Source organism: Silene latifolia, chromosome 3 (genome assembly GCF_048544455.1).
Source record: "Silene latifolia isolate original U9 population chromosome 3, ASM4854445v1, whole genome shotgun sequence".
NCBI classification, from domain to species: domain Eukaryota; kingdom Viridiplantae; phylum Streptophyta; class Magnoliopsida; order Caryophyllales; family Caryophyllaceae; genus Silene; species Silene latifolia.
In genome coordinates, this window is record NC_133528.1 from 9,616,554 (window position 1) to 9,631,536 (window position 14,983).

At 36.4% G+C, this 14,983-nt stretch overlaps 2 protein-coding genes across 3 annotated transcripts; both read left to right on the forward strand.

The window, feature by feature from the left end:
• The first annotated feature begins 505 nt into the window (after window positions 1-505).
• LOC141647125 (DNA damage-binding protein cmr1-like) lies at window positions 506-6,547 on the forward strand. Of its 2 annotated transcripts, XM_074455178.1 has the most exons (5): window positions 506-746; window positions 3,982-4,483; window positions 4,938-5,356; window positions 5,816-5,914; window positions 6,117-6,547. In XM_074455178.1, the coding sequence occupies exons 2-5, from the start codon at window positions 4,088-4,090 to the stop codon at window positions 6,331-6,333; spliced, it is 1,131 nt and encodes a 376-aa protein (XP_074311279.1). In that variant the 5' UTR covers window positions 506-746; window positions 3,982-4,087; the 3' UTR covers window positions 6,334-6,547. The 2 variants fall into 2 exon arrangements, with proteins under 2 accessions (XP_074311279.1, XP_074311278.1); XM_074455177.1 differs by lacking the exon at window positions 506-746 and having other exon boundaries at window positions 3,738-4,483.
• A 1,909-nt stretch (window positions 6,548-8,456) lies between these two features.
• Window positions 8,457-13,323, forward strand: LOC141647123 (DNA damage-binding protein CMR1-like). Its single transcript, XM_074455175.1, has 5 exons — window positions 8,457-8,891; window positions 11,151-11,652; window positions 11,842-12,260; window positions 12,560-12,658; window positions 12,752-13,323. Exons 1-5 carry the CDS (start codon window positions 8,731-8,733, stop codon window positions 12,969-12,971), a joined length of 1,401 nt encoding a protein of 466 aa, XP_074311276.1. The 5' UTR covers window positions 8,457-8,730; the 3' UTR covers window positions 12,972-13,323.
• The last annotated feature ends 1,660 nt before the right edge of the window (window positions 13,324-14,983 follow it).

Genomic DNA, 14,983 nt, shown 5'->3' on the forward strand with positions numbered 1-14,983 from the left:
AAATTCAATAATTAGTGATAATAATTGTAGACCAGTTATCACTCTCCAACCCACTTTAAGTAATTTTCTTGACTTTAATTTCAACAAGTCACCTATAACAATAATATACTTATATTTTGTTTTTATCTTTACCGCTGGAAAAAAAAAACTTTTATATTTTGCTTGAATATATTCTCATTGCTGTTTATTTTGCGATGTCAATAAACAAAGTCAAGGATAATTATACTCATTTAAACACTCTTATATACAATGATAAATTGATAACGTATTTTATTAGTTACGACCCGTGCATTTTCTGCACGGGTTTAAAACTAGTTTTAATTGAATTTGAATCATCTTCATTTTTCTTCTTACATTTTTCTCTCTAATACACCCATATCTTAATATATTTTCTCGCGAAAATGCGCACCGATTTTGGTCCGGTCCGTATGTACTAGACTAGTACGGAGTAGTCCAATAGTATAGTGTAGTACAGAGATTCATTAAAGTGGCGGGAATTCTCAACTTCACAATCACCAAAAATACAAACTTTATTTACACAGTTTTTCTCCAACAGCTCCTGCCTCCGGTCATTGACAAAACGGTGGAAACGATGGAGGAGGTACCAATGACGGAGTACGAGCGGCGAAGACTCGAGAATATCAAGCGAAATGGCGATATGCTCTCTTCTCTCAATATCAATTCCATTCTTTCAATCTCACTGTTCCCTCCCTTAAGCGCCGCAGAGGCAGACCTCCGGGTTCCAGGTCTATTCTCTTTTTTCCGTTATTGCTTAAAACCGTCTTAAGTTAAGACATCACTCACAACCAATTTAAATAATTTTATAATATGCAAAATAGAAAAACTCCATAGACGGTCTCATGTGAGACCTACTGTTTGTGAATTTTTATTTTTGCAGCGGAACTCTGGTTTCACACGGGTGTATCTATTTAAGCTTAGAACAGATCAAATAGTTAAAAATTCGTCTTAAATGTTCAAAGTGGGATGATATTTGACCCATTTTTATGTTATGACGGAGATATCTAAATTGAGCGGCTTAAATGAGGTGAATTAATTTGAACTAAACTGAATTTAATAGAATTGAGATAAAAATTAATTTGTAAAGAGAGTAGTTGAATTAAACTGGACTGAAATTAAGCCAAAAAGAACACGACCTAACTTCTCCCCGTGTTATATTATTTCACAGAGTCCGTTGCTTGAAAAACTGATGTGCTATTGGGTCCTTAAAAAATACTACCTCTGTCCCGATCAATTGTTGTCCTTTGGTTTTGGCACAATGATCGTGAGAAGAGGAGGGAGCCAATTATAAAATAACAAATGGAACAAGTTGATAAGATTATAGAGGGGGAGATTGAATAAGGGAGACTTGTATTATTGATGTTGTGATTCTAACTGAATACATGGGTGTATATATAATACACCTTCTACCATAAACCCCAGGGGTGTATTTGGATAACAAAAGTGGAGGGAAAGGGAGGTGAGGGGGAAGGAGGGAAGGGAAAATGAGAGAAGGGAAGGGGAGGAGGAATGGAGTGTGGTTGTTTGGATACAATTTCCCTCCAAATCTTGCCTATTATGGAGAGATTTTGATTAGGCTTGGAGGAGGGAAATTGGATCCCTCCAAATTTCGCCCCCTCCATTTCCCTCTACCCTCATTTGCTATCCAAACAAGGGATTTTAAATTCCCTACTCTCCTCCCTTTCTTTTCCCTCCAAATACCCAATCCAAACACACCCTAGATGATAGCCACCATGTCTTGTAGCCTAATCCTAATGGGCCTAATATCCTAATACCCTCCCGCAATTGTAAAGGCAGTACATAGTACGAACTTTACGATTGGAGAAATACAAGACAAAAAAAACATAAAAAAGATAAAATCTTCAATCTTCGTCTTCTTCAATCTTCATTAAATCTCTTCATCTCCGCAAGGTTGGTTGGTAAGATAAACGAGTATAAGACTCGCTAGAAAATTTCTCGAACAAGAACGTTAATTTTTTCGGACTTGTCGAAAGTATGAGTTAATTTGCAGGAACCCTAATCGAACCTGACAAATATCAATAAAACGGAAAATTATCCGTAAATTTCAAGATTCGGAGAATGTTAAGCTTTTCGAACTCCAAATAAATCAATTTAGATACCACCTTTAATTGCACCGAAGATATTAAATCAGATGTCAAGGAGAAAAGATTTTTATTTTGATTAAAAATTGCCAAAAAAAAAACAAATAAAAGAAAGTTGGAACATGACCCTTCCGTAATGACGGCGTATGCATCCCAAGACAATAGAACAATCATCCAGATGTTTAAGCCCGCAAACAGAAGTTTAATTTTAAGCGTAAGATCTCTCTAACAGCAGTGATCAATAATTGTATATATATATATTTTTTTTTTGATTAAATTTGTAAATGCGGAAGAATATCCCGCCGGTGGGTGTAGTAGGTTAAACGACCCACCGGCAGGGGCAGCGGAATTTTTAGAGTCCTCAGAAAAGAGGCTATGATACCATGATAAGATTACATTGTAATATACCGTAATCGGAATAATATCAATATTAAGAATAATTATATTATATTGCGATATTAGTTGATACGATTTAGATACTCTGAGTAACTATAAATATGGTACCATTGTAATCATTCGAACTAGGAACAATTATCAATAATAGTACGATTATCTTTATGAATTCCTTCCCTCTCGATTTCTAATACAAGTTGAGGGTAAAAGATTAAATTGTTCATCAAATGCAATCGTGAAATAAAAAGGAGAACAATTGACTGAGATACCCAAATGAAATAGGTCAACAAGTGACCGTGATGGAGGGAGTAGCAAGGTGACAATAGGCAAGGATCAAGATTTTCTTACTTGCTAAAGTACTAATAGCATGCATTTGTTTAACTATTCCATTTTTAGGGGTTTCATACATTTGTTTACTTTTGCATGTTAGGGATCTTCTAAAGGCTAATTTGTCTTCCATATCCATTGTTGTCCACTTGTCAACTGTGTTGCGTCGACACTTCTATCAGGTGCCGCGTCGAGTGTCGACACGACACGTCGACGGATACGACACTTAGGACGCCTGGGATACTGCAATTTTAGACACGACTCTCGACACTGCCAATGGTAGTGATAAACTGTTGGCTTGAAATTATGAGGAAGAATTAAGATGATGAATATTTGCATAATAGAAAGATGAAGATGAAAAGATTTATTTCCTTGACTGAGCAGCAATAGAAAAAGTAGGTGGAGCGGTTTATAGGGAGTGAAAAAAGTTGATTTTTTAAACTTAAATGTCATTTCTTGTACTCAGCAGAAGCGGTAAAGGTGAGTAATTGACAGGTGTAGGGCGGATGCTACTAGACAGGCAATTAATGTTTATTTCTTTTTCAATGCTGAAGGCAAGTGGATAAATGGGCCTGTCTTATTACTTAAAATTTGTTCACTATTAGTTCTTCAATAATTAAGCAGTCCTATATATTTGAATTATTTTAATTTTAATTTGACTGCAATTTTTAAGTAAAATAAAATATTCATTCGGAGAAAGGTGTCGTATCAGTGTCTCTAAAACTGGTCAAGACACTTCATTGACCGTATCAGAGTGTCTGAGAAATTCTCATATGAAGTGTCCGACACCCCGACACGTGTCTGACACGACACCTGTCTGGAGAGTCGAAGTAACACAGCTTGTCAAGGGCTCTTTTGGTAATCTATGTGCAAGTGAGAGCAACACTTACACTACCAAAGAGCCCTAGAGGGGAAGAGTATTCATGGAAATTTTATGAAATCAGTATGTGATTGAATAAAATTCGGACGTAAATCTTGGGCTTTGTGCAAAAGTAAACGTAAGGAATTCACCGAGACTAGGGAGTAACGTTAATTTCACCATTCAAGTTGTAGCAGTCAAAACACTGATGCATAAAAATTTCCGAACGAAATGGTGTTGCTCATTTTGTAAATGATGAAGGGTAAATCTCATGTTTTGCAGAGAAAGACAGAAGAGGATTTACGAACAAAGTCGATCTTCGCTCCGAACACAAGGGATTCCTGCTTCTCATCCTGCTGGGCTATCCTATGATAAACCATGTAATTTAATGACACCCTTGTCAAATAAGGGGCCAATTACTATGAGAAGCGTCTATGACGGTGATGAAGAGTCACATGACTCATTTATGAAGAGACTGAGAGCCCTTGAAATGAATCCAGTTACTAATGTAGGAAGGGCGGCAGTGCAGGAACCTGTCAAACTTGAATCCTTCAACTTAGTTTCTGAAAATGTAACCAAAATTGTGCCTCATGAATTGACAGTTATTCGTTTCCTACCAATCTTGGATACTACTGTGGTTGTTGCAGGGAGTAGGTTTGGATCTTTGGGTGTTTGGGAAGCTACTTCCAGAGATGCTGACGAATTTAGCAAAGTTGTTCATCTCTACCGCCCTCATTCTTCTGCTGTCTTTGGGATTTCTGCCCACCCATTTTCACCCACCAAGGTTATCTCTTGCCGCTCTAATCTTTAATCTTGGTTTTCACGCTTTTCTTATTTTAATTTTAGTTTTTACAAACACACTTGTTTTGTTTACCATTTATCTATTTTTTTTGTCCTTTGTTAATTTACCTTTGACCGTATTGGCTGATTCGTGTTAGCCGACCCTAAACTATGTTGGGACTAAGGCTTTGGTTTAAGCCTTACGACTCTCTTTAACTTCTAGTCCGTGCTGAATATGAAAGGAGGATTTTACACCTTCATTGATGTTTTTAGTACCTTGGATTTTCACAAATTAGAGAATTGAGTTGGGTATGTGAATGGCTCGTCCTGATGTCTTTAGCGTGATGACTTTATCCGTTTTTAACGTATCCAAGGAGTTGGGTATTGAGCTTCAATGAGCTTAGCTGTGTAGGTGACTTGATTTTGCATCCTTTCTTAACAAACTTGCACCTTAACAGGTATACTTGTGTTGTGGTGATGGACTTTTGCGGTTGATGAACATTGGGAGGGAGGAGTTTGATCTGTTATACTCGAGCATTTCAGGGTCAGCTATATATTCCATTTCCCAACCGCCAGATGATGCAAACTCCATGTATATTGGTGAAGGTTTAGGGGGTCTAAATTTGTACGATGAGAGAGCTGGGAAGATCATCAATTCTTGGTTACTCCACAAAGACAGAATAAACTCTATTGCTTTTAATCCATCAAACACAAATGTTCTAGCTACCGCTTCTACTGACGCTCTAGCATGCTTGTGGGATCTGAGAAAGATGAACAATCAACATTCAGAATGCAAAGCTTTCAAGGCATTTACTCGTGAAAGAAGTATACATTCTGCCTATTTCTCACCGTCTGGTAGCTGTCTGGCAATAACAAGGTATACTTTTTGTTATAACTTAGGGCAAACAACCTCGTTTTGATTCTGTGTGTAATGATTTGCTTTATTGCAGCTTTTTATTCCTGTTAAGACATTCCCGAGCTTAATTGACTCGTACTTCTTGTTTCAAACTTTCAACTGTCTCACAACAGAATATGCAATCTGTTTACCTTTTTCTGCTGCTTAACTCAACCCTAAGGCCGATAACCATGCCGATGACTGAATCCAGATCCATAAGACCATAACTGAATGTTTTTTTCAGCCTAAGACGGGGTCTATTGTTTGTCATTTATACATTTTTACTGAATCTTAATCTAAAATATTCAAAACAAGAGTAATGAGACTCCTGCAGACTGCAGTCCTGCTCATTGTCTCACCTTATTTCCGCCTAAATAATATCGATCACTGTTTTGTTCTCCTAACTTCCACTAATGTACTCAGCTGAGTAAATTTTTGCAGTGCGGGTCATATGATCTCTGTATTGAGTGGTGCTGATTTCGAGGACAATCGCATAATCCATCGCAGCCATTTGGGATATACACCGATTTCTTGTTCTAGGTACAATTTCCATTTAAATGCCTGTAAAACATATTTTTTATGTCCTTTCCTCTTCCATACTTATTAAATATTTGCACTATTAGTAAATGTAATGTTTAAAGCAGAACTCAAAAACTTTAAAATAAAACTCAGAAAATAAACAATAAGAAGTACTACCTCAGATGTATAGTCTATGAACTGTTTTGGTGTTTGCGAAAAGCAGAGCAATATGGGGTTGGGATGACACCTATCTTTATATGGGATGTAAGAAAAGAAGAGTCGAAGTTCTTTCGGTCCCCCAAGGAAAGACGACAGCGACACTAGAGAGCTCCCTTGTTTCGAGCATCCCGTTCCAATTTGATGCTCACCCTTGTATGGTTGGAATGCTCGCGAGCGCTTCTTTTGGTACGGTTTTCTTGTGGACGAGTCGTGACTGTTGAGCTCCTTGACTACCTAATCATTGAAGGAAAAAACAACCATGATTCGATAATATTGTATTTTCATTTCGAAGGAGATCATGTATGTAACTCTAATCTAGTACTTTAATTCTCACTTTATGTTTACATCTGATTAAAATACCTTATTAACGGTAAACAAACGGATGAGGCAGAAGGAGTATCATATATTTTGGAAGTGTAGGTGCACTTTATGCAATCTAGTGTTTCTCCCGTGTTACTTTTTTGTTTGTAATTCTCTAGTTTTTGAACTTAAAAACTAAAGATCAAATTGTTTCATCCTCCAAAGTGAAAAACATATATTAAATCCTGGGTTCGCTCCTATAATTAAATTACAGGTTGCATGATACCCAACTTAAAATCTAAAGATCAATTGCTTCATCCTCTGAAGTTAATGGCGAGGTTATGAACAGAAAGAAATTGTGAACTTTTTTTAGGTCTAAAGATCAATTGTTTCCGAAATTTCGGTCTTCGGTCCGAACCAATCAAAGAAAAGTTATTTTAGGTCCGAACCAAAAATTTAATTAGTTAAACTTTGTAAATGAATCGAATATTTTACTATAAAATGTCATTATAAACTCAATATAGCAATTATTTAAATTAAACAATAATTTTATTGGATCTGATGAATTTAAAATTCAATAATCGTATACTTGATAGCGACAAATCGTATTTTTCAGTCCATTCCGGTCAAAAACTGGACTGAATCGAAAAATTTGGGTTGGTTCGGTTCAAGACTAAAACTTTTGGGTCCAGTCTTTGATCTACTAAATTTATTTTTTCGGTTTGGTCCGATTTTGGACCGATGTTTAGCCCTACTTCTAACATGTTTGACTCTCCAATATACTAATTTATGTGTTTTTGGAAAATGACATGTTGAAACAGATTGAAGCTCTCCAATATGCTGATCTCCCACCATGACCATATTCACTTTAGTAAATTGTATCAGTTATTTACACGTTGATACAACAATCTATTAACTTAAACCCACCAATTAACAAACACTTCTTCTAAATTGTACTTATTAGTCAAACCTGTTAATTCAATTTATAAAATTGATGGGGCATATTCTGCACCCGCTGACCGAATCAACATATTGAGCAAGGTCAAAGATCAAAAGACAGCAAGTCAACATGTTAGACCGCCTAACCGACGCAAATTGATCTTCGGCCATCACTGGTCTCGGTGGGCAACTTGACCGGCCGGGAGACATATCCGCGTACTCATATCCAAGACCCCTCGGTATGGAGTCACCTACTGCCATTGGGTCCCTCGGCCGAGGGTAGAAGCAGCGATCTTTCCACCGCTTAGCCACTTGGCCACTTGGCCACTACGTGACAAAAGGTGAAAGTTTATAAATACTCCACTTCTCTCATTGAGAAGGGGATCAACAATCTAACCTAAAACTCACTATTCATCTGGTATAAACTCCCTTATCTCTCTACAATATACTTTGTCAAGTAACACACAACTTAATCCCTTTAAGTTCACTGAGTTGAGCGTCGGAGTGAGTACGCTCGGTGCCAAGCCGAGCCCTCAGTTTGTTCATTGTTTCAGGAGAGATCGAAAGGAAGAGTCAAGCAAAGTCATCATTCTACAAGCTTACGTGGTAACAAATCTGCTCTGGAATTACACCCGGAACAATAATCTAATTGACTAATATGCTTTTACTAACAATAATTTGCTGAACACTAAACATAGCCTTAAGACGAAGATAGTAGATCGTATTTGGCCGGTTTTAACAATAAAACGGATACTATTAGGGGGTGTTTGGTTCAACTCATAAAGGTATGAGGTATGGGTTTAGAATGAGCCAAACCCATACCAAGTGTTTGTTTGATAAAAATAGGGGTTTCATACCTATACCTCAAACCCATGAGGTATGAGGTATGAGGTATGGGTTTCTCATACCCATGGGTATCAAGTAATAAAACCGAAAAACATAAAAAAAAATTAAATGGAACATTTTAAATGAATTTTTTTTACATTTATTTGATTAACTCTTCATTTTCGTGATTTTTTTGTATCAAAAATAATTATTTTCAATGTTGTATTTTAGATTTTTTTAACTTTGGTGAAGTTCGATCTCATTCCACCCGAAATTGAAACAAACACATGGTATGAGGAATCAAGTTCCAAACCCATACCACCCGGGTATGATTCCTGATTCCAAACTCAAACCCACGCGCGAACCAAACACCCTCTTATTGGGTTTATAAAGTTAAAAGCCCATGTACTCCGTATCAAGTAGCAGTAGAGTAGTGTAGTACAGTCGTACAGACATTCACTTGGAAGTGGCGGGAATTCTCAACTACACAATCCCCAAAAACACAGAGTTTACACAGTTTTTCTTCAACTGTTGTTGCCTTCGGTTTACTGGAAATGGTGGAAACAATGGAGGAGGTACCAATGACGGAGTACGAGCGGCGAAGAATCGAGAATATCAAGCGAAACGGCGACATGCTCTCTTCTCTTAACATCAATTCCATTCTTTCCAATCTCACTGATTCCTCCCTTAAGCGCCTCAGACCCGCCGCCCCCAGGTCTCTTCTATTTCTTTTCCGTTATTGCTTAAGACCGTCTTAAGTTAAGACGGTACTCACAACCAATTAAATAATGTTAAATTGAAAAGGGTTTGTAAGAGGTCTTAACTTTAATGACCGTCTTAAGCAAGACTTGTTAAAATTTGGGTATATTTTGTTGGAATCATAGTATCATGTGCCGATGTGGGTGTTTGATGAATGTAAAACTGTTATATTCCTGTCAATTGGTTACGTTTTTAAGAGACGGTTTTCCACTAAGTTATTGAGAGACCAATATGTCGTACCCGTTGAGGATAAAGCTTAAAGCTATACTCCCTCTATTTAACCCCACTTTACATGTATTCCATTTTCGTCCATTCAACTCCACTTTACAGGTTTCCTTATTTGGCTAAAAAATGACAATTCTATCCTTATTGAAAATCTTTATTTACAAAAAATGCCACATAAACTCCACACTAACCCACCATAAAACCCCAACTTTATGTTTTTTTTAATATTTTTAACCTCTTCTTTCTCTTTCCCCATGTACTTTTAGTACTTTTTTAATCCGCTCTTTAATATCCGTGTAAAAACCAAAGTTGCAAAGTGGAGTTGAATGGAGGGAGTATGAGTTACATATGTAAGGATCTCACATTGGAGAATTAGAGAAGAATATTTCCCTATATAAGACATGTGTCTACTTCCTCTATTGTCAATTGGTTTTAGAGTGGAAACCTCATTGAACTCATGAAGCAGACTATCTCTCCTCCATTCGGGTGCGGCTCAGATTTAATAGTACCCTTTGTGTGTTTTTGATACCTTTTAGTGGGTTTGTTTCGATTCTGGGTATGAGTTTGGAAGCATGAATGATACCTTGGGTGCTCAAGATGAATCAAAAGCTAAAAATCTTTAAAAAAACAATATTTTAAATAATAAATTATGATATTATAAAATCATGTAAATGATAATTTAATCAAATAAATATATAAAAAGATTTCATTTACAATATCATAGTTATTTTTATTTTACACTTTTTCTTATTTCTAATTTGATACCTATGTGCATATGAGTTTCACATGTCATTATCTCACATTGGAGAATTAGAGTTTTGGGCTTATAAGGTCCGTTTGCATGATTTAACAGTATGAGGAACTCATACCTTATGAGTATGAAACCTCATTGTGAAAGAAACCCTTGGTATGGGGTTTGACTCATTCCAAACACCCCTTAATTGTTGATTGTGAATTTGTGATCCAAGCTGTTTATTCGGTTTCTTATCTATTTTCATAATATAAGGGTACCCATTTTATGTTTAAGCATGATTGACCTCTTTTATTACGCATGAGACTTTTAACCTTAAATTGTAAAATTGTTTCTCAATAAAATTATTGAGAGACCGTCTCTTAGAAGAATTACTGATTGGTTTATAGGGGGTTTTGTGAGTTTTGTACTCGTTTTATTTTTAAGCATATGTTAACCATATCTTAGAAAGCCATTGGAAAACTGATGTGCAACTAGGTCCTTCAAAGCTAACAAGGTAAAAAATAGGCTTACAAAGGATCTCATCACCTTGGTTATTTGTTTACCTTTATTTTTGGCACAAGGACCGTTGAGAGAAGAAGGGATAATTTGTGGTGGCTGTTATGGGATAATAAGTGGACAATCATGGATGTAGAAGATTAAATTACTCACCAGAAGCAATTATAATACAAAAAGGTAAACAAATGAACGAGACAGCCAAAATTGAAAATAGGTAAATAAATGAGCGGAATTGAGGGAGTACTTAAAAGATTCACTTATACCTTGGTTTTTCAAGGGCTCTTTGGAGTATTTATGTGCGAATGGGAGCAACACTTGCATTACCAAAGAGCTTTGAGGCGAAGAGTATTCATGAAATTTGATTGAAAATCAGACAATCAGTATATGATTGGTCCGTCACGGTTATTTTTTGATGCACAATTAACTATTTACTCTTGATCTTCACATGTGCTACTTTCTTATCTCTTTTTTATATTTTTAGAACTACTTAGTTTTTAGCTTTGTGTCAAAAGCAAATTTAAAGAGTTCTGTATATGATTGAGCAATTACATTATGTTATATGTTATAACATAGGCTTGCGTTTTGTGCAAAAGCAAACGTAAAGGATTCACTGGGACTGAGGGAGTAACGTCTATCTCACTTCACGTTATGGCAATTAAAACACTGATCCAAAACAAATTCTTAACTGAAATGGTGTTGATCATTTTGTAAATGATGAAGGGGAAATCTCATGTTTTGCAGAGAATGGCAGAAGAGGATTTACGAACGAAGTCGATCTTCTCTCCGAACACAAGGAATTCCTGCTTCTCATCCTTCTGGGTTATCCTATGATAAACCATGTAAACTAATGACACCCTTGTCAAATAAGGAGCCAATTACTATGAGAAACGTCTACAACGGTGATGAAGAATCACATTACTCATTTGTGAAGAGACTCAAAGCCCTTGAAATGAATCCAGTTACTAATGTCGGAAGGGTGGCAGTACAGGAACCTGTCAAGCTCGAATCTTTCAAGTTAGAATCTGAAAATGTAACCAAAATTGTGCCGGAAGGGTTGACAGTTATTCGAATCCTACCAACCTCAGATACTACTGTGGTTGTTGCAGGGAATAGGTTTGGATGTTTGGGTGTTTGGGAAGCTACTTCCCGAGATGCAAACAATATTGGCAAAACTGTTCATCTCTACCGCCCTCATTCTGCTATTATCTATGGCATTTATGTCCATCCATTTTCGCCCACCAAGGTTATCTCTTGACATTGCTGTTATTATTATAGTTAGTGTTATTATTGAGCTAAAGAAACATATATTCATGAATCGTGATCATAGCTTGCAATGGTTTTAGGCTCTTGGATAACCTTTATCTTCGTTTTGTTTGACTTTATCTTTGTTTTGTTTGGCTTTACAACTCGTAATGATACAACATGTGAACAGATATACTCGTGTTGTGGTGATGGACTTCTGCGAATGATGGACGTTGAGAGGGAGGAGTTTGATCTGTTATACTCGACAAGTTCGGGGTCTGCTATTTATTCCCTTTCCCAACCGCCAGATGATGCAAACTCCGTGTATATTGGTGAAAGTTTAGGGGGTCTAAATTTGTACGATGGGAGAGCCGGGAAGATTATCAATTCTTGGTTACTCCACAAAGACAGAATAAACTCAATTGCTTTTAATCCATCAAACACAAATGTTTTAGCTACCGCTTCTACTGACGCTCTAGCATGCCTGTGGGATCTGAGAAAGATGAACAATCAACATTCAGAATGCAAAGCTTTCAAGGCATTTACTCGTGAAACAAGTATACATTCTGCCTATTTCTCACCGTCTGGTAGCTGTCTGGCAATAACAAGGTATACTTTTGTTATAACTTAGGGCAAACAACCTCGTTTTGATTCTGTGTGTAATGATTTGCTTTATTGCAGCTTTTTATACTTGTTAAGACATTCCCGAGCATGATTGACTCGTAACAGAATATGCATCTGTTAACCTTTTCTGCAGGTTAACTTAACCCTAATCAGTACAGATTACGGTCTGTATGATTTTTATCATCAATATATGAGCTTATAATCCATGACTGATAATGGAATTTTAGCTTAAGACGCGGTCTATTGTTTTTATCATTAATATATTGATCACTGTTCTTTTGCAGTTCGGATCATATGATTGCTGTGTTGAGAGGTGCTGATTTTGAGGACAATCACATAATCTATCGCGGTCATTCTCGACATTTTCCGAATACTTGTTCTAGGTACAATTTCCTTTTAAATACCTGCGAAACTTAGTACTTCGTAAATAATTGAATCATTAGTTGTTCACGTCTTTTGGTGTTTGCGAAAAGCAGAGCAATATGGGGTTGGGATGACACCTATCTTTACATGGGATGTAAAAAAAGAAGAGTCGAAGTTCTTTCGGTCCCCCAACGAAAGACGACAGCGACACTAGAGAGCTCCCTTGTTTCGAGCATCCCGTTCCAATTTCATGCTCACCCTTGTAAGGTGGGGATGCTCGTTGGTGCTGCTTCTTGGGGTAAGGCTTTCTTGTGGACAAGCCGTGACTATTAAGCTCTTCGATTACCTATTATTGAAGGAAAACCAGTATGATTCGATAATATTGAAATTTTCATTTCAAAGGAGATCATAATATGTAACTCTAATCTAGTACTCCATAAATGACTAGAACATAGAAGCATCTACTGAATTTTGCGAAATCGTACTCCGTTCGTCTTAGTCATTTGTTTGCCTCGAATTAAAATACGCCTCGAAGAAAATATAGAAGGTAAACACATGGATGGGTGGGAGGGAGTACCCTATATTTTGGAAGTTAAAGTGCACTGATGCTGTGCACTGTATACAATCTAATGTTTCTCAGTTAAGTTTGATTGCTTATAATCTAGCTTGGAGCTTGAATGCTATATATATGCGATTATTTGAGTCCGGATCCTCTCCATTTTTCAAAAAGTTTCATCGGAGTGGATTGTCAGGATATGGACGGGAAGAAATTATGGAAATTAAGTATATCCGTCATATTCACGACATCATTTGGCGTTGTTTATGAGTTTTTTTTTTTTTTTTTTGGATATTCTATGGTGTGCTCTCGTGTTTTTTGATTTTCTATGTTGTAGTCTTATAGTTTTTAAATTCTAAAGTATACCTCTAAACTTCGTACTTATTTTCTATCATGACCTCCTTCAAATATCCATTAATCTATAAACAATCGCAATTTGACCTCTGTATTGACCCAATAATATTGTATCAGTATTCTATATGAGAACTATCACAAATCACTTTTAATAAGCACAAACTACTATTTGAAGGAGTAAGGAGCTGAACACGGGTCTGTTTTGCGGGGCTTGTGCGGTTCGAATCGTGGCGTGGGTTGGCTAGTTTATGGTCTAGGGCTAATGGGCTATGGTTGGGACAAGTCTTGGACGTATCTAGGTGGTTAAATATGGGTGTTTGGTGCGGGTTTTAGGCTGCCAAAACAGGGTATACAAGATTGAGGCGGGCTGCATTGAGGTCGGTTTTGGTGAGGTTTAAGGAGGTGTTTTGGGCTACCATTGTGATGGTTAGAACCTGGGTTGGAGGGGAAGGTAATGGGTTGAAGGTTGCCTTGAAATTCGTGCCAAAACTTGGCCCAAATCGTATCACAAATCGCTTCGTAAAACACTTCGAAAACGGGTTTTAAAACCGCTTTAAAAACTTGAATTTTCGAATTAAATAAAACGATAAATAAAAACCGTCAAAAAAATCACATTTGATCTTTTTAAACCAAAAAATCAAAATAAACAAATTTGATTTTTAAACCAAAATCAAATAAAAACTTTTAGAAACAATTTATACCGATAAATTGTAAATAAAAAACTCCCGACTCGAATTACATTCAAGTCGAATGAAATAAATTAGATTTATTCCATAAATCATTAAAACGTAAATAAATGAAAAAAAAACTTTTATTTCATAAATTTTCAAAGTACAAATGTAAAGAAACAAATAACCATTTATTGCAAAACAAATCAAAATGCCAATTTAAATTAACAGAAAACGTCGACGTAAACTTGCTTGACATCCAACATGTGACGTATCCGTATCACGAGCACGTCATTTGAGAATACATGTGTCCTATCGTCATCGGGTGGCTGACGGGTTCTCTATAAATTCCATTATTGACAGATATGAGTATCTACAAGTTCCTTTTTTTTTTTTTAAGAAACCCAAAAGGGTACTAATTCATTAATTGTAAATCCGAAATAACAGCAGCTGCAGCCAAAGACGATAGAGCATTTTTCCGAAATTTCGGTTTTTGGTCCAGACCGGTCCAAGAGAGGTTATTTTAGGTCCGGATCAAATGGACCGTAATATAATTAGTGGAACTTTGTAAATGAATCGAAAAATTTACTATAAAATGTCATTATAAACTCAATATAGCAATTATTTAAAATAAATAATAATTTTATTTGATTTGATGAGTTTAAAATTCAATAATTGTATACTTAATAGCGACAAATCGTATTTTTCGATCCATTTCGGTCAAAAATTGAACCGAACCAAAAAATTAGGGTTGGTCCGGTTCAGCA

Coding starts and splice junctions, on each gene's coding strand:
- LOC141647125 (XM_074455177.1), top strand. CDS start 3,971: ATGTTTTGCAGAGAAAGACAGAAGAGGATTTACGAACAAAGTCGATCT. Junction 4,484..4,937: donor ACCCATTTTCACCCACCAAG/GTTATCTCTTGC, acceptor GCACCTTAACAG/GTATACTTGTGTTGTGGTGA. Junction 5,915..6,116: donor ACACCGATTTCTTGTTCTAG/GTACAATTTCCA, acceptor TGCGAAAAGCAG/AGCAATATGGGGTTGGGATG.
- LOC141647123 (XM_074455175.1), top strand. CDS start 8,731: ATGGTGGAAACAATGGAGGAGGTACCAATGACGGAGTACGAGCGGCGA. Junction 8,892..11,150: donor CTCAGACCCGCCGCCCCCAG/GTCTCTTCTATT, acceptor CATGTTTTGCAG/AGAATGGCAGAAGAGGATTT. Junction 12,261..12,559: donor AGCTGTCTGGCAATAACAAG/GTATACTTTTGT, acceptor GTTCTTTTGCAG/TTCGGATCATATGATTGCTG.